Source organism: Heterodontus francisci, chromosome 7, assembly GCF_036365525.1.
Source record: "Heterodontus francisci isolate sHetFra1 chromosome 7, sHetFra1.hap1, whole genome shotgun sequence".
NCBI lineage: Eukaryota > Metazoa > Chordata > Chondrichthyes > Heterodontiformes > Heterodontidae > Heterodontus > Heterodontus francisci.
In genome coordinates this window covers 129,224,443-129,243,245 of record NC_090377.1, presented here as the reverse complement: position 1 = coordinate 129,243,245, position 18,803 = coordinate 129,224,443, and the positions used below count along the sequence as shown (strand labels likewise).

The window sequence follows — 18,803 nt, the reverse complement described above, 5'->3', positions numbered from 1 at the left end:
CCCCTGGCTCTATCTTGAAGTCAGGCAGGGGAGTTCTCCCCAGTGTCCAGGGCCAATATTTATATCTCAACATCATTTAAAAAACCCCACGGTCATTTATCAGTGCTGGCACAAATTAGGGAGCGCAGTTCCTACACTTCTGAATTACTTCATTGGCTGTAAAGCCCTTTGGGACATCCTGAGGTCATGAAAACGTTATATAAATACAAGCCTGCCTTTACTTATGAAAAGCAAACCAACGTTTGTGCTCACCGTCAATGCTGTGTTGTTTGTACCGGGTGAGGAATGACTTACAATATTGTCAGCTCACAGCCAATGTCCCGAAGTTGGCCACCAGGGGGTGGCCAAGAGTGGGTCTCTAAATTTTTCCCTCCCTACTTGCAGGGCGCACTAAACGCCTGTTTAGTGCCTTGTTACTTGACAAAGGGAGGAGCAGATGATAACATGAACCCTATCCCATGTCTATCTATTAGGCCTGAGTGTTTGGCAGTGAGCAGTGTTGGCACTGCCTGGAGTAACACTGAACAATGTAGATCAACACGTGCCTGTCTGAGTTGTGTTAGCTGATCTCTGCCAGGGACAGCACTTTTTGTTCCTGATCATTATCCAGCAGCACACTCTGGAAATGCATGTGTGTGAACCTCAGAAAGGAAACAATTTGCCCCGATAACCAGATCTTAAACTCGTCTGCCTGGACGGCATCACGAAGCTAAAACTGGGATCGAGCTTGGTCTGTGTGTGTGAGAGAGAGAAAGATAAAGAGAGAGAGATGAGAAAGAAAGAGATGCAAAAGAAAAACAGAACGATAAAAAAGAACTTGCATTTATATCGCACTTATAGAACATTCTAAAGTGCTTCACAGCTAATGAAGTGTTTTTGAAGTGTAAGCCCTGTTTTATTATGGGAAATGTGGCAGCCATTCTGCACACTGCAAACTCCCATAAACAGCAATGTGATAATGACCAGTTTTAGTGATATTGCTTCAACGATAAATGCTGGCCAGCGAACTGCAAAAAAAACTCACCCGCTCTTCAAAATAATTTCACCGGATCTTTTAACTTCACTTGAAGGGGCAAACAGCGCCTTTGCTTAACATCTCATCCAAAAGACAACACCTCCGACAGTGTCGCACTCCCTCAGCACTGCACTGGAGCGTCAGGCTAGACTTGCTGTTCTTAAGTCTCCAGGGTGGGTCTTCAACGCACAACCTTCTCAGAGGCAAGATTGCTACCACTGAACCGAAGCTGACTGCCATTCAGTGGCTGGACACACACCTGAAGAATGGCCACACTCGTGCAGTACAAGAGGGATGTCACAGTGCCTGTGAGACTCATACCCCAATGAGAGTCTACGCCCTCAGGAGCGGAGTAAAATAGAAGAAACTGGGCAAATTAATAATTCATTTTCATTTATTTGCATTCACTAAGACCCTCCATTTAACTACTCTAAGCATATTACAACCAAAGTTGCCCATCAGGCCTCAGTTTACATGCTGCCTGAGATCGTGGTTTTAGATGCTTTGCTGAACTTTTTGAATTAAGGTGAAGTTAGTGAGAATCAGATATGAACAACAGTTTTATCTCGGAATGTCCCATTGACACGGGTGCCAATCTGCACAAAGTCTTGTCCACATTGAAATTGCTGCCTGTTTGTAACAAATTGGCAGAGTCAGCAAAGCTGGTGCCAATCTCTCTCTCTCTCTCTCTTTCTCTTTCTCTCTCACCCGGGCTCTCAACAGCTGCTGAGACCCTGCTGCTCTCTGTCCTGCTGATGCGTAGGCAAGCTTTTCCTCAAGAAAGCAACACAGGCTCCGCAACTAGAAATAAGCTGCCACTGTGCACCTCTTGTAACTTGGCATCTGGCTTTCATGGAAACTTTTGGCCTATTGTGCAGAAGTGCCAATATACTTGTACCATGAACTAGGTTGACAAGACTGAGATTTTTTTCAACTGCCTTGCCAAACAGTTCTCATACTATAGGTCCTCATTTTGTTCTTGCAACTTGCAACAATTCTCCTTCAAGCACCACCATTTAGAAACGGATTATCTGGCTATTCATCGGATGACTGTTGTGGGATCTTGCTGTGTTCAAAAAGGGCTGCCTTAGACATCGACATAAAAGTAATCACTGCACTTGCAAAGTGATCCATTGGAGGGCACGTATACGTTCCAGCACTCCCAGTGGGAGGTGACACTTGGGAGCACTTATGAAGGAAGGAAGCAGCCAGCTGTGGTTGTCAGCCCACTGAAATGCCAGTCTTTCTCTTACTGACTCACAAAAAAGTTGCCAACAGCTCGAAGCTTCAGTACATATCTCCAGCCTGCAGTTGAGGTGCAATCAAAACACACATACACGCACGCACAGACACAACCTCTCACATACACACTCACATGCACACACACGCTCTCACAAACACACACACGTGCGCACTCTCACATGCGCACGCAAACGCAGAGGCACACACACACACTCTCATGTGCACACTCTCACACGCCCACACACTCTCTCACACACACACACACACTCTCTCTGTCACACACATTCACATACACAGGCTCACACTCTCACAAACACACACACAGACACACACACTCTCTCAAACACACAGACACACACACAAATATGCAGAGACTCACACACTCTCACATACACATATTCTCACACACACACACACACACACACACTCTGAGGGTGTTAATCTTTGGAACTCTCTCCCCAGAGAACAGTAGAGGCTGGGTCATTGAATATATTCAAGGCTGAGTTAGACAGATTTTTGATCTATAAGGGAATCAGTAGGAGAGTAGAGTTGAGGCCACAATCAGATCAGTCATGATCTTATTGAATCGCAGAGCAGGCTCGAGGGGTTAAATGGCCTACTCCTGCTCCTATTTCTTATGATCTTATATACTCTCTCTCACACAAATAATCTCACACAAACTCTCTCACACACAGACACATCTTGGGCCGGATGATGTGCCCAAGGTAGGGTTCCTGGCATCGAGCCGAAATGGATGGGAAAATCCCACCTCGACCAGCTGGAGCCTCCCCGGAGCGATTCCATGATGCCGGGATCACTGTCCCTTTAAAGACAGGGATCCTGCTTCCAAGAGCTGCTGGCCAATCATAGGTGAGCGGCAGTGGGAGAGTGGGCATTAAGTGCAGTGGGAGAGTGATTCAGGGAGTTGCAGGTTTTCCCAGCGGGGGCCCGCCATTGATTGCCCATGGAGGAGGGCCCCCAAACCCACCACCCTACCACCACCACCCCCCCACCCCCCAGGCCAGCAGGGAGGTCGACTTGTTTTACTACACGACGTCCCTGCGTGGCAGAGGCACCCCTCCACCGCTGCTGGTTGAATCCCAGCAATGGCAGGAAGAGCCCCTCAAGTGGCCATTAATAGGCCACCTACGGGCCTCAACTGGCCTCTGGGCGGGAAGGAGGGATCGGAATCGCCGCGGCTATTTGGCGTGTGGCCCACCATTTCTTTTTGCCAGCCACCGATTTCGGCGGTGGGCTCACAAAATGCAGCCCAATGTTTCGGGTCAGTGACCTTTCAGTGACCTGAAACGTTACTCTGTTTCTCTCTCCACAGATACTGCCTGACCTGCTGAGTGTTTCCAGCGTTATCTTTTATTTTCGGAAATGAAAGGGTCCTGTGTGTGGAGTTTGACAAGTATAACAGGACCAGGGCTCGAATCACAGGCCCCAGTGTCAAATCTGCTTCTGTGTTGATGAGCTACTGACAGTGAGCTCTTCAAGGTACTTTTCCATCAACTATTCTGAGAAAGTACACTCTCCCCATCACACTAAAGATTTATTGATTCGGACAAAAATGTGAATTAAATCTATGAAATAAGCGGTGAAAAATAAATGTATTTACTGATAATTTACCATTGTTATATAACAACATATGACATGAATAAATGAATGGTTAAGTTTTAAAATTCTCAATCTTGTTTTCAAATTCCTCCATGGCCTCACCCCTCCCTATCTCTGCAACCTCCTCCAGCCCTCCGCGATAACTGCGCTCCTCTAATTCAGGCCTCTTGAGCATCTCAATTTTAATTGCTCTGCGATTACCGGCTGCACCTTTAGCTGCCAAGGCCCCCAAGCTCCGGAATTCGCTCCCTAAATCTCTCTACTTCTTTCTCCTCCTTTAAGATACTCCTTAAAACCTACCTCTTTACCAAGCTTTTGGTCTCCTTCTTAATATCTCCTTATGGGACTCAGTGTCAAATTTTGGCCCAGTGGTTAGCACCGCAGCCTCACAGTTCCAGCGAGCCGGGTTCGATTCTGGGTACTGCCTGTGCGGAGTTTGCAAGTTCTCCCTGTGACCGCGTGGGTTTCCTCCGGGTGCTCCGGTTTCCTCCCACGTGCCAAAGACTTGCGGGTTGTTAGGTAAATTGCCCATTGTTTAAAAAAAATAATTGCCCCTAGTGTAGGTAGGTGGTAGGGGAATTGAGGGAAGGTGGGGACGTGAGAGGGAAAATGGGATTAATGTAGGATTGGTATAAATGGGTGGTTGATGGTCGGGGCGGACTCGGTGGGCCGAAGGGCCTGTTTCGGTGCTGTATCTCTCTATGACTCTAACCCTCCTGTGATGTTTTACTAAGTTAAAGGTGCTATATAAATTCAAGTTATTGTTGTTGAATGATCTGCCATTCAGTTTAGCAGTTACTGTGCAATTTTGATTAACTAAAAAGAAAGGTGCATTTCCGACAATTCTCTTCCCTCCGCCTTGGGTGTTATGACTCCTTGCCGTAATAGGATTCGTTAGACACCATTAGGACAATGAGGGGCTCATAACACAGTGACAGGGCGGAGCACTCGATGTGCTCAGGGTACTTGTGCGTTGAGGTAATGTCCACTAATTGCCTCAATGCAGGTTAAGGGCAATAAGAGCCAGCACGCAAGCAGTGCATTAGACTCATGAGCTTCCTCACTTTCATTCAAGATACGTATATCATTCAGTTGTGCGGCTGGAGCATCTGAGCAATTGTCCAGCTTCAGGAATGGCACTTTCAGAAAAGAATTGGGCACGGCTGCCCTTTATTTTCAATGCCCGTTCTCTCTGTGCTCCCCCCCCCCCCAGCAACACACAGGGCTTCATTACTAGCCCTTCAATGCCAACAGGCTATTGAACAAAGGGAGCATTCACGTCTAAGTTTCTGTCTTTACCTGATTATAAACTATATAAACATACCCAGAAGTTGCTAGATAGCAGTCAACAAAGGGAACTAATTTTCTTCTCCCTAGGCCAGGAGTACTGAGATCAGTTGTACAGCCCCTAACACTGCCTTGCTCTAATCAATGAATTCAGTGCAGACCAGGGATTGGACTGGGCATCATATAAAGAGCAATGTGACAATGACCAGGTAATCTTGTTTTCAGTGATGCTGGTTGAGTGATAAATATTGGCTGGAGCACCGGGGACAACTGCCCTGCTCTTGCGTGAAATATTCCCACAGGATCTTGACATCCACCTGAGAGGGCAGAGACAGCACTTCCGGCAGTGCAGCACTCTCTCAGTGGGGGGGGCGTTGTTGCTGGGAAGAACATTGGCCGGAATTTTATGCCATCCCAGCGAGCCGAATGGTGGTGTGGGGGTGCTGTCAAATTGAGCGGGAGGCGTCGGGAGGTCATCCCGACCCGCACCCGCCTCCGGCCAACTTTACGGAGGTCGGGGAGGGGTGGGGGCGGGCAAGTAAAGGTCAGCCCACTCCAGGCCAATCAAGGCCCTTAAGTGGCCACTTAACAACCACTTAAAGGCCTTCGCCTGCCTCCATGGGTATTTTACCCATGGCAAGCGTGTATCCGGCAGACGCGAAAGGCCGCCCAGTGAGAGCTGCTGGCCTTTCCGTGCCCCGGGGGGGGGGGGTGTCCTGACAATCGGTCACAGGGTGCCCAATTGAGGGCTGGTCACGCCTCCCAACCCAGGACCCAAGACGTTCCCCCTTCCCCACAAACAACTACCCTTGTCTCACCCGGCCACGACCGGTGTGACCGGCGAGGCAAACCTTACTCACCTCATTCCTGGTTCCATTTCCTCGGCTGGGCTGCAGTCCCAGCAGTGGCCACTGCTCCCAGTGGCGCAGCTGGGACTAAGAGCTGCCGGCCCAGTGATTGGCCGGCAGCTCAATGAGGCGGGAATTCCTCCCTCAAGCGGGTGGAAGTCCCGCCTCTGAACAATTAAAGCCCGGGGACTCGTAAAGTGTGGATCAGATCCCTGGGCTAGGCGGAAGCGGGTTTGCCAGCGACTTTTATGTTGGTGGCGAACTCATGTCCGCCTAAGGTAAAATTCCAGCCATTAGGTGTAAACTGCACATCACTACCAGGTACCACAAGAGCTAATGGGACATAAGGCAGCCTCCTCCATAATGGGACTGGACTAGTTACTGTGTTGAATTCTGAAAGAGAGCAGTATTGTATACTTTAGACTCGGGCACGCCCCAGTTTATTGCACGAGGAAATTGCATCTTTCTACTGCAAGGCGGCATACAAATGGGGGAATTTTATGGAGGGGACCAGGGTCTCAGCTGCTGGCTGGAGAGCCAGCGAGAGACCTGCATTGCCTCCTTTGGGAAGACCCGCTATATCACAAGCCAATTAGGCACTTGAGAGGCCATCGGCAGGCCCTTCCTGGGATCAGGACCCCAGGGACAGGAAGTCCCGTCTACCAAGAGCTGCTGGCCTCGTCACCGATCAGCAGCACCACCAGGGAGGCGGTGGCTGTCGCCGGCATGACAGCCACCGGACGCCCAGGATCATGGAGTGACCCAGGCTAGAGGTAAGTGATGGCTGGCGGGGTTTTGCAGGGTGAGGGGGTGTAGGGGTGTCAGCAGCAAGAACAGGGGGGTGCACTCAACAGGCCCCCCTCCCCTTTTCCTGATGCTGGGATTCTCAATCAGGCACTGAGTGCTTTTGAACGAGGGACCCCCCCCACCCCCCGGGAGAGCACTAGCAACCCTGCACGAGTTGACATGTCGTGCTCCCCGATGGCGACAGCCCCACCTGCCACTGGGTTAATACCAGTGGCGGCAGGAAGAGGCCCTTAATTGGGCGTTAATTGACCATTAAGGGCTTCAATTGGTGGCCGGTCGGGAAGGCCATCCACGGGCCTACCTGCCACGGACATAACGGGGGTGTAGGCAGGAACGTGGCGGGGTCCCCACCTGCCACCATCCCGCCCGATTAAGTGCCCTCCCCGCCTCCAAACTCACCATGGGGGAGAGAATAAAATTGTTCCCAAAGTCTCTAAATCACTCGCACCTTTATTGCTAAGTGCAGTGAACCTGTGCATTTCATCTTTTGTTCTGGAATTCATATTTCACAGTCTTGGCAAATGACGCGAGCAGATAATTTACTCCTCTGAATGACTGCCTTTATTAAAATGTCAGGGTGACACTTTTGCCTGCACACAGATTATAGAAGTTTAATTAGTGTTTGGTGAGTGGAAATAACTGAGTGGAGGTGTGGCAGTATAACTGTTTCAGACACTCTCCACATATCTCTCGGGCGCTATTTTACGTGCATGTCAACTATTTTTTTCAGCTTCTGTACAAATCAACTTCCAAGTGACAGGAAAGTCTTGCATTTCTACAGGATCTTTCATGACTTCAGGACATCCCAAAGTGTTTCACAACCAATTAAGTACTTTTTGAAGTCTAGTCACTGTTGTAATGTAGGAAACAGGACAGCCAATGTGCGCACAGCAAGCTCCCATAAACAGCAACGTGGCACTGACCAGATAATTTTTTTCAGTGATGAAAGTTAAAGGGTAAATATCGACCCAGGTCACCGGGGAGAACATGCCTACTCTGCTTCAAAATAGTCCCATTGCATCTTTTACATCCATCTGAGAGGGCAGACACAGCCTCTGATTAATCTGTCATCTAAAAGACAGCACCTCCGACAGTGCAGCACTCCCTCAGTACTGCACCGGAGTGTCAACCAAGATTTTTGCTCAGGTCTCTGGAGTGGAGCTAGGAACGCACGACCTACAGGTGCGGAGGCCAGAGTTCGGCCAGGAGGATCCTTCTCCACTCTTCATACCCAATTAACGAGGATGCGGCATCGTTCGTGTATTAATGAGAAGGACCTTTTCATTAACTTGGACTTCTGTTAGAGTGTAGATCTGCTGTTAACACATGATGTTCATGTCAGGAATACTCTAATGCTTATTGTATCGCTTCTATCTACTCTTTAAAGGTTACCATTTATCCCTATTTGTTGAAGCTACTCATATTGCATTTTAACAAGAAGAGCGTTATTGTATGTGATATCCAACGGTGCCTTCAAGAATGCTGAGGCTGAAATATTAGGTGGCTGTCAGAATGCAGTACGTAATTCCAGGTAATCATCGATGTATTATTATGACACATGTTCACTTGCCATTGACTCCATGTTTATTTGTTCTTTAGATGTCACTCAAAGGAATATTGTTTCTTTCTCATCCCAATCAAAAGTAGTGCTACAGACTGGGGCAAAACAGCCTGATTTCTGCTGGTTTTGCCTCTCCAATGATTTGGCTCAAGTAGAGAATTGTGCGGGGTGGGGAGCAGGGTTGGTGGGTAGCCTCAAGTCCTACAGCTCCTATGCTCAGCACTTTGGAGCCATGGATGTCGGTCCTTTGATTATTTTATCATGCTTGATATACACTGGGGGAATGACTGAATTTCCACGGGGAATCTGCCACTCATCCGCCATAACTCAGCTGTGACACTGCCACAACTCCACCGCATCACCGCCATTTCTACGGCGTTCCTGCTGAAGCTATGGCTGAGGAATAGGAAAAGCCATATGGATGAAACCCGCATGAAAGGGTTAAGGCCATTCAGCCCATCAAAAGCATACTTCCACTTTCCCACCACAGCCCTGGCTGTGTTTTTTCTCTACGACCCGGCCTGACAGAATATAATGACGTTTCTTCACACTTTGAGGAAAGAAGTCCTACCAAATGTACCAGTTCTAAATTCCCTGTTCACCAGTTTCCATTTCGGTCCTCTCATTCTACTTTCTTGGCGTCCTGTGGAATAATGGCTCCAAATTGGATTAACTCACAAGAAAGTAACAAACAAACGCTTGTAGTAACTCAACCCGACTAAGAATGTACCATCGAATGACATGGATGAGTCAGGGCGTGTGTGTATTCAACAATAGTGCTGCTGTGTGCACAATGTATCCTCCTCCAGCCGCAGGGAGTCAGTGGACTGAAATTCCTGTAAACACTCATCAAACCGAAGCATGCTCAGGTGATTATTTCAATGCTTTCCTGTTTCCTTATGAATTGCGAATTGTTCTGGATGGTGAGCTGTTTCGACCTCCCTCCATCCCAGCCCTCCTCTGCGAACAGCTCTCCGATGCAGACCTCCACACTGATGGATTTTATCACGCCGTTACCATGAGAAGCAAACTGCTCTCCTTCCAGTTCACTCCAAGATTGATTTGATGAAACTGTTTAACCCGTGGCCTTGCAGCCACTCCTTCCAGCAGCTAAAACAATATTTTATGTCTAAGGGTAAGAAGGGGCAGCGTGTTTGTGAGAAGTCTCGAAATTGATGTGAGGCCTCTGGAAGTCGACTTTCCCCAAGCTGGACACTTCGCTGCTGTCTGAAGAGATGTTTATGGGCATTCGGCAGCCGCAGCAATGTAAATCTGACAATCCTCCCCCCAACCCCCACTGAGTTTTCCCAGCAGCTGCTGGTTGTACAGTGAGCAGTAAAAGCACTGGCAGAGCTGCCTTGTGTGCTGTGCTGATGCCGTTGTGACATCAGAGAAAACCTCATCGTCACCACGTGATGTTATAACGCAATGTCACGACGCCACGTCTGCATGTGTGAAGAAGTGCTCCCCGATTTCACTCCTGAACGGTCGAAGTCTAATGGTATGATTGTGTCCCCTTGTTCTGGACACCCTCACCAAAGCTATAAGCTGCTTTGGATTTACCCGATTGAGTTATTTAATCATTTGAAACACCGCGATTTAGGTCACCCCTCAACCTTCTAAATTCAAGGCAATACGAGCCGCGCCTGTGCAACCTGTCCTCATAACTTAACGCTTTAAACTCATATCCTCTACGAGTTTACAGCTTGAACTGGTGCTGTGAGAAAACTAGCGTGCGAATGTTTTATTACTTTGTTATGGAGTTCCTTGTCTGCTTTTTTGATGGAAATGTCAACTCACTTAAATAAGCGATAAAATAACAAGATAGAGGAACTTCAAACGGAGACTGAGAGCACGCAAGTCAATATTTTCACAGTACAATCTCAAGGCCTTGGTGTTTTGCCCGGTATCGGTATAAGATATAAACATAGGAACAAAAAGGAGGCTATTCAGTTCCTTGAGCCTTTTTCACCATTCAGTTAGATCATGGCTGATCTGTGATCTAACTCCATATGTCCATCTTGGCTCCCTATCCCTTAATACCTTTAGCTGGCAAAAATCAATCACAGATTTAAAATTATTACTTGAGCTGGCATCTATTCCTTTTTATGAGAGAGAGTTCCACACATCTACCAGTCTTTTGCGCAAAGAAATATTTCCTAACTTCGACCCTAAACGACCTGGCTCTGATTTTGAGGTTATGCCCTCTCCTCCTATACTCCCCCATCAGTGGAAAAAGTTTATTTCCATCTATCCTGTCAATTCCTTTCAAAATCTTAAAATCTTCAATCACCTCACCCCGTAAACCTCTATATTCTAGAGGATACAAACCTGGTTTATGTAATCGCTCCTCAAAATCTAACCCTTGGAGCTCTGGTAATGTTCTGCACTGCACTCCATCCAAGGCAATATATCCTGACCACAGTGTGGTACACAGAACTGTACACAATACTCAAGACGTGATCCTTGTGAAGCTGTAGTAAAACTTCCTCCCCTTTATATTCTAGTCCTCTAGTTATAAAGGCTAGCTTTCCTTGATGATAATTAGCCTTTTTAATTATTTTTTTGCATCTGACTACTGAGATCAATGTACATGGACACCTAAATCCCTTTGGACCTCCACTGCTCCTAGCTTTTCACCATTTAAAAAATACACGGATCTATCCTTTTTTTTTTGCTCCAAAACGGATGGCCTCACGCCCATGAAGTCCATCTGCCACAGTTTTACCCATTCACTTAATCGATCAATGCCTCTTTGTAATTTTACGCTCCCATCAACACTACTTAAAATGCCACCAATCTTTGTGTCATCGGCAAACTTGGAGATATGGCCGTCTTCTTGCAAGGATATCAGCATTCCTTACAAAAACAACAGGGTTGGTTTCTTTACTTTGCAAAGTCCTCTGCTGCAGCCAGAGCCTCACATGCAGCCATTGCATATTGCACAACTGGGCTAATATGCCAGGCAGGCTCTTCATTGCAACATGTTTGAGTTGTGACGGAGCAACACACTGAAGATTTTAGCCAATCTTTCTCTTTCAGATGACGATGAACCTTCTGCGCAATTCCAGAATTATGTTTTCATTAAAAGAATGATACAGTGCAGGTGCCGGTCATTTGGCCCAATCGTGCCTGTGCTAGCTCTTTGAAAGAGTTATCTACTAAGTCCCACTCCCCTGCTCTTTCCCCACAGCCATGCAAATTTTTCCTTTCCAACTATTTATCCAATTAGCTTTTGAAAGTTACTATTGAATCTGCTTTCATCGCCCTTTCAGGCAGTGCATTCCAGATCACTATGAGGAACATAGAAATCGAGCACATTCGCTGATGTAGCTGTCAGGTGGGAGACCAGTGAGATAAATAGCATTGGTTGGAGTCTATCCTATCAATGATGGAGCTTTCAGTCATGTTAGTACTAGTTACTGATCCTCCTGCTAGCAGAAACAGCTTTTCCTTATTTATTCCAGTAAAACTCTTCATGATCTGAACACCTCTATCAAAGCCCCGCCCCCTCCCATTAACCTTCCCTGCTCCAAGGAGAACAATCCCAGATTATCTAGGCTCTCCATGTAACTGAAGTCCCACAGCCCTGGTACCTTTCTAGTCAATCGCTTCTGCACCCTCTCCAAGGCCTTGACACCCTTCCTAAAGTGTGGCGTCCATAAGTGGGCAGAACACTAGCAGAGTTCTAACCAGTGTTTTATGAAAGTTGAGGATCACTTTCTTACCATTGCACTCTATTCCTACTTAAATCTCTTTCTACTGCAGCAACATGGAGTCGGTATGATTTCTGCGGCAAGTTGTGTATAGCATACACAAACATATGAATTAGGAGCAGGAGGAGGCCACTCGGCCCTTCGAGCCTGCTCCGCCATTCAATAAGTTCATGGCTGAACTGATTACTCCACATTTCCACCTACCCCTGATAACCTTCCACCCCCTTGCTTATCAAGAATCTATCTACGTATGCCTTATAAAATATTCCAAGACTCTGAGAAAAGTTTTCTCCTCTGTACTGCATCAATGCAGTGAGTGTCAAGCTAAAGAAGCCCATTATTAATGCTCTGTATATCTCAATAGGTCTTACCTGTCATGTTTTGCAGACCCAGTTGCCTCAATCCAAAGGCCCCATCTTTCTTGTAGTTTAGCAGGATCGTTAGTGCGTATCGTTCTTCATACAACTTTGTCCCACGAATGATTCTTAGATTTTCCAAAGGCAGATATTCAAACTGGTTCAGGGCAGCCAGGATATATCCAGTGACTTCTCGAATGGACTAGAGGTTGAAAAAACACACAGGGCTAGGTCAGAAAATGAGCCATCAGCACCCACAATCTTTGCAACCGTAAACAGTAACAGGAGATGCCGAGAGTAGGAACTCTCTTTGGGTGTCAGCCTCTCTCTCTGGTGACAAGGACAGGCAGTCCCAACCTCGAAAACAAAAACGTGCAGTTCACTGGCAATAGGGATGCTGCAAATAGGGACCCGGAATTTGGGAAGGTAAAATCAACCAGGATCTTCCCTCCTAAGCTCACCCGAAGGCTCAGCTGGTTAGGGCAGTGCCCAGCTGAGCCATACAGACCAGATGAATTGTGGATTCAACCCCTCCTCTGTGCTGAGTTAGCTAATGTCAGCTGGGTGGCAATAGGGGATGGTCTGGGCTAGGGAGAGGGTGTAGGGGTGAACATTGAACAAGGACAGAATTGCCTCAGCTGTGAAGCATCTGACAGTCAAATAGCCTGTTTATATTCACACCTGAAGAATGGTCACTTAGGTAACATAGTGGAGAATGAAAGGTTCATGCGACCTATATACCAATATAGAGTCAATGCCTCGGAGGGGAAGGGAGGAGAGTGGAAGAGAAGGGCGGGAGAGAGGGAGGGGAGAAAACAGTAGTAAAGGAGGGGTCGAACTCTACAGCAAATAACATACATTAACACGTCTATGCAATTTATTTTGATAATAGAAATATAGTTTTGATTTGATTGTCCCAGATACAGGGATAAACTCAACTACGATGTGCTGCACAGTCCCTTTGGATCCTATGCATTATGCTGCATTGCTGCAGTGCCAAGTCCAGCCACTAGGGGAGCATTTCTGCTTTCCTCTCAGGAACCACAATGAAGCAACATTTCAGGACAGAGGCAACCCATACCCAGCGACAGTCTTCCTTCATGTGTTGGCACTGTCAAGTGTTACATCCTAGACCTGTACACCTGGAAATACCTTGAACAACTGCAGTCAGACACATGGTCTTTTCCAATGATATTTGGCAAAAAGCTAGAGAAATGTGAATTCAGTACTCAGGAGAGTTGATGAAGCTGGAGTTGGAATAGTTTAATAAACTGACCCGACTTAATCTCTAGTTTCCGTGACTTAGTGCTACTGAGGTGTGTGGTTACTGTTGATTCCCAAGCTAGCAGGAGAGGAAAGCATGACTTTATATGCTCCATTGATTTCTCAATGTGCTTTTCTTGTTTAAAAGGAAAACAAAAACAACTCTCACGCCAAAATAATTCTGTAGAAATTTATCCTTGGGCTAGATGAGGTGATTACTATGTTCGATCGTTTTAAAACATGCCCAGGCCTGTTGGGTTGCGATTGTTGACAATGAAGAATAGGATCAATGCCAATTGTAAAATATATAAGCTCACAAAAGGATTTACATAACAAGCTTGCATTTATGTCACACCTTTCATTTTCTCAGGGCACCCCAAAGCACTTTGAAGTACAGTCACTGTTGTAATGTAGGAAATGAGGCAGACAATTTGTGCACAGCAAGTTCCCCCAAACAGCAGTGTATTCATGATCAGCCTAGATATTGAACTCACGTCTCTGGACTGGGACGTGAACCCACAATCTGCTGATCCAGAGGCGAAAGTGCTACCAACTGAGCCTAACTACTGATATCAACTGTTAAAGGGAGAAAGAAGCATACGTAGCAGGAGGAACACATTGTGATCCTTCTCTTGCTGAGTGTCTGTTGTGGGTTATGGAAGGACTATTTATTTCATAAAAACAAATCTTTTTTGCTCCCCCTGTAACTCACAGTGAAACAAATAGAACTGAGAATAATCAAGCTGAGAGGGTGGTTATACCAAATGCTCCAATTAGTCTGTCAATCGTCAATGTTCACAAGCAGTGCACAATGTCACTTGTCAATTGTACGTGTATGGATGCCTAATGATATCTTTGCTGCTAGGAAGTGAGGGAAGGATAGGGAACAGACTCTTCAGGCTTGAAAGGAAGCAAATGAGAGGGTTTTTTATTTACAAATCTAGTGCAGTGGAAAGGGTAAATGCAGAACTTTAGCTTGCTAAATATCACAGCTGCAGGACAGAGGGACATAGGTGCCAACCGGTAAAAGGCAAGTTCAGGACTGATGCCAGGAAGCTCTTTCTCACCGAGAGTGTTTAATACAGGAATGTCTTCAGAGTGAGATAGTGGAGATAGAACATCTGCAGTCATTTTGATATTGTTCAGGAGGGACATACACAAAATTAAACGTTAAATCTCAGCAGACTAAAATAGTCCTTTCCAGTCCTGTACATTCCAACAAGAGGCATCAGTTAGACTATTTGGGGTATATTTTCCAACCTCTATATGATCCAAAGTGTTAGTGTCCACGTTAAAGAGCATTCAGACATTCAGAAAATATTCCGCCTATCTTTGCTACTCCCCAAACCCATTAGCTTCTGGTCTTCGCTGAACTGGACAGACATTGGAGTCCATGTTAGACGATTGGTTGGTGTAAGGTGCTAGCCAGTGTTGGCGACTAACAGCAGTGGGGCTGGAATTCCTTGGGAGATCTGTTGGTCTTTTGGCATCATTCCAGCAGAATCTCCAATAAAATGACAAAATAGTTCTGGGTCTCCGCTGTTTCCAGGAGTTCCCTGACTGCCTAATAAGGGGCAGGGCCTCAGTCTTCCCCTTCCGAAGTAAACAATGCTAAGAGGGTGGGGATTCCCTCAACTGGGGTTTCCTGCTCCTGGCCCTGTAAGAGGCCCCAGCATTTCTCTGGCGACCGGTAGGCCCAATGATCGGAGGTGGGAGCGGCCTACGCAAGGCCATATATTTGAGCGCGATGGGTGAGCTCCGGGCTGAGCAAGAGGCCCAGAGTCCTAGAGATTTACTTTTTATTTTAGATTTACTGATCCTGCCGGGGTCACGAGGAATTTTGGGCCCAGTATCTGTGGGGTTTGCGATGTTGTCTGCTTGAGGAGGATTCCCTTCGCTTTATAACCAGGCATACTCAGTGAGTGCCTGTGAGGTTTGTGTGGAGGATAACCTGATTATGACCAGGTATTCTCAGTAAAAATGTAACACATTGGGTCAATGCAAAATGTGTGTGTTGTGAAGGTGTCACCAAGGTGGCTATTCAGTAACATTTGTTGAATCAAAACAACACAGCAAAAACTCTACTGAGTACAACAACACAGAAATAATTTGCCCAAAGTCCTCCCAATTGTACAAAAGAGTGGGTAACAATGCACGAAATTCAGAAATCTGCATTAACAGCAGAATAGTCCTGGAACTGTCATCTCCAATTCCTTCCAAATGCTGGAGTTGAGCATTTCTGTGACTTTGGATTGCTAAAGATCCCCCAAATAATCTTGTGAACCCTGCACAGTGCTGCAAAACAACACCACTTGTCTCTTTGGAAGAACAAACTTGCATTTTTTTTTTCTGAAGCCTGCATTTCCTGCCTAGCCTTTGAAGTGTGTTGCTGCGAGTGAACAATGCCACCGTCAGACATGAAAAAAATATTCACCCGTGAATCAGTTTATTTACTTCAGCCTAAAGACTGCAGTGACAGACTGTCAGCACAGGACCCATCCCAGCTCAGGCATTCCTCAGAGTCCCTCACGGTAAATCATTTCTCTGCTCTTGTCTGCCACTGATGGAGAGGGAGGGCGGCAGGGTGCGATGGGGGCGGGGGAGGGGCAGTTGGGGGTGGGCTTCTAGTCTTCCATAGCAAAAGGACAAATGATAATCTCTTCACTTTACACACCTGGAAATGAAGCTGCCACTTACACTACTAATATTAGCCAGCAGTATTATGAAATGGAGGTGGACATTTTAAAGCTCATCTGTTGTTCATTGGGAGATCTGCAAATCGCAGGGGTTTTAGCCCCTGGGACGCTTTTGCGCATCAACTATTATTGAAATGATCCAGCTGGGTAATGTCAATAAATGTGGTAAATAACTGGGGCACAGATTTATTGAAAATTCCACAGTCACAAATAAATGGAAGATACGGCAGTCTAAGTGTGCTTTCCAAGAGATTAATCCAAGAAGCATGCATCCCCTCAAACCAGCTAGCATTTGGAGAGACGTCATCTGCTCAGGGTGGGCCCTGCAAATTCCAGGGGACCTGGTGTTGTTGCTTCTCTGGCACACTAAGATAGTGGGGTAATGCTTAATTATTAACTGCACCAGCACGAAAACACGATCCAACCCGACACTTATGCCACGTAGATGGTGTTAACCTGAGCTCAGTAGATACAATCTTCTGACTTGGAGGTGCAAATGCTAAGTTCAAGTCCTACTCCAGAGACTTGAGTACAAAATCGAGGCTGATGCTTCCAATGCAGTACAGAGGGAGTGCTACATTGTCGAAGATGCAGGCTTTCGGGTGGAACCTTACTGTGCACAAATTGGTTTCCACATTATAACAGTGACTACGCTTCAAAAGATCTTCATTGGCTGCAAAGGACTTTGGCTCATCCTGAGGTTGTGAAAGGTACTATATAAACATAAGTCTTTCTCTCGTTTTCTTTATATTAGGTCAAGGGGAGATTTAATAGAGGTATTCAAAATTATGGTGGGGGAAGGAGAAACTGTTTCCATTGGCAGGAGGGTTAGTAACCGGAAGACACAGATTTAAGATAATGATTACAAAAGCTAGTTGGTATAGGAGGAGATTTTTTTTTTTTACACAGTGAGTTATTATGATCTGGAACGCACTGCCTGAAAGGGTGGTGAAATCAGATTCAATAGGAACTTTCAAAAGGGAATTGGATAAATACTTGAAAAGGAAAAATGTCCAGAGCTAAGGGAAAAGAGCAGGGGCGTGGGAATAATTGGATAGCTCGTTCAAAGAGCCGACACAGGCTCCTTTAGGCCATCAATTTAATTGCACCGAGGTGGCAAACCATTCACTGCTGTGCTTTCACAGGGCTCACTTGTGCCCCAGTGTTCAGACTCTGATTGCAGGCTCATTAGCACGCACATCACCACTGTTGGAGACATCTTAAACAGAGGACATAAGTGCAGCACAAAATATTCATGTGTTTCAGGCCTGTTAGGAGACGTCAGTTCTCATCCGCCTTTGTGATGAGATCCATCTCAGACTTACATGGGCTCCAAGTGCTGAACCTCTTGTAATTTACAAGTTAAAGGAGCATATTTAAAATCAGCTGGAATTGAACCACTGCTCAAGATCGAAAAGCACTCTGTTCAAGCCAAACCGTTACAAAACTGAACTTGAGGCCTGGTGCGCTGAATTCACTGCGGATGTCCCTGACACATCAATGAGACACACCTGCTCTGGTCTCCGTGGAGACGTGGACCTCTGCTGCAATTTGTATCTAAGTGAAGTAACATGTCAGTACCACTTTGGGCAGATTAGCAAATTCTCCCTGCCTGTTGATTGGCATCTGCGATGCTGCAGGCATAACCTTGGCATATATTACCTCACACCCACAGGAAGAAAAAATCCAGCAAACATTCTTTGATGGAGTTGGGATTTTGAAATCCGTACTTCATTCGAAAAATTACAGTGGATTCAAAATCGTGATTTTAATAAAAGTCAACAACATTCGGTAAAGCATTGTATGTCTGTGGTGTACACGTGTTTCATTCCTATCAGTCTATCCCATCAGAGAATCTCTTCTTATCCCCACTGAGGGAAACCTTGATGACAGCATAAAGTGCTGATGAGAATATATACAATGTACAGTGCAGCAACAGGCCATTCGGCCAAACTGGTCTATGCCAGCACTTATGCTCCACACGAGACTCCTCCCACCCCTCTTCATCTAACTCCATCAGTATATCCTTATTCTCCTTGCTCCTCCTTATCTAGCTTCACCTTAAATACATCTATGCTATTCACCTCAACTACTTGGCGTGGTCACGAGTTCCACATCCTCACCATTCTCTCAGTAAAGACGTTTCTCCTGCATTCCTTATTGGACTCATTAGTATGACCTGGAAGACAGCTCCTGCTCATTATTGGGGAGCCTCCATTCTCCATCCAGGGTAAATCCAGAAAGGAACTTGGAGCCAAATTCTATCACGCAAGATTTTTCTTACATGTCTGATCAGTGAACTGTCCCAAATGCGTGGTATTCTCAGAGTGTAAATCGATCAGAGTTTTGCCCATGTTATACATCAATGAGATTTTTAAATTAGAATGAGGCC

At 46.2% G+C, this 18,803-nt stretch overlaps 1 protein-coding gene across 3 annotated transcripts in view; it reads right to left on the bottom strand.

Annotated features, from left to right (window-relative positions):
- The window catches only part of LOC137372320 (receptor tyrosine-protein kinase erbB-4-like), a 1,059,900-nt gene that overhangs the window by 602,740 nt on the left and 438,357 nt on the right, over positions 1-18,803 (bottom strand). For all 3 annotated transcript variants that reach the window (XM_068036154.1, XM_068036155.1, XM_068036157.1), the window contains exon 3: positions 12,468-12,654. In XM_068036154.1, the coding sequence (XP_067892255.1) occupies positions 12,468-12,654 (187 nt within the window). The remainder of the gene's footprint in view (positions 1-12,467; positions 12,655-18,803) is intronic.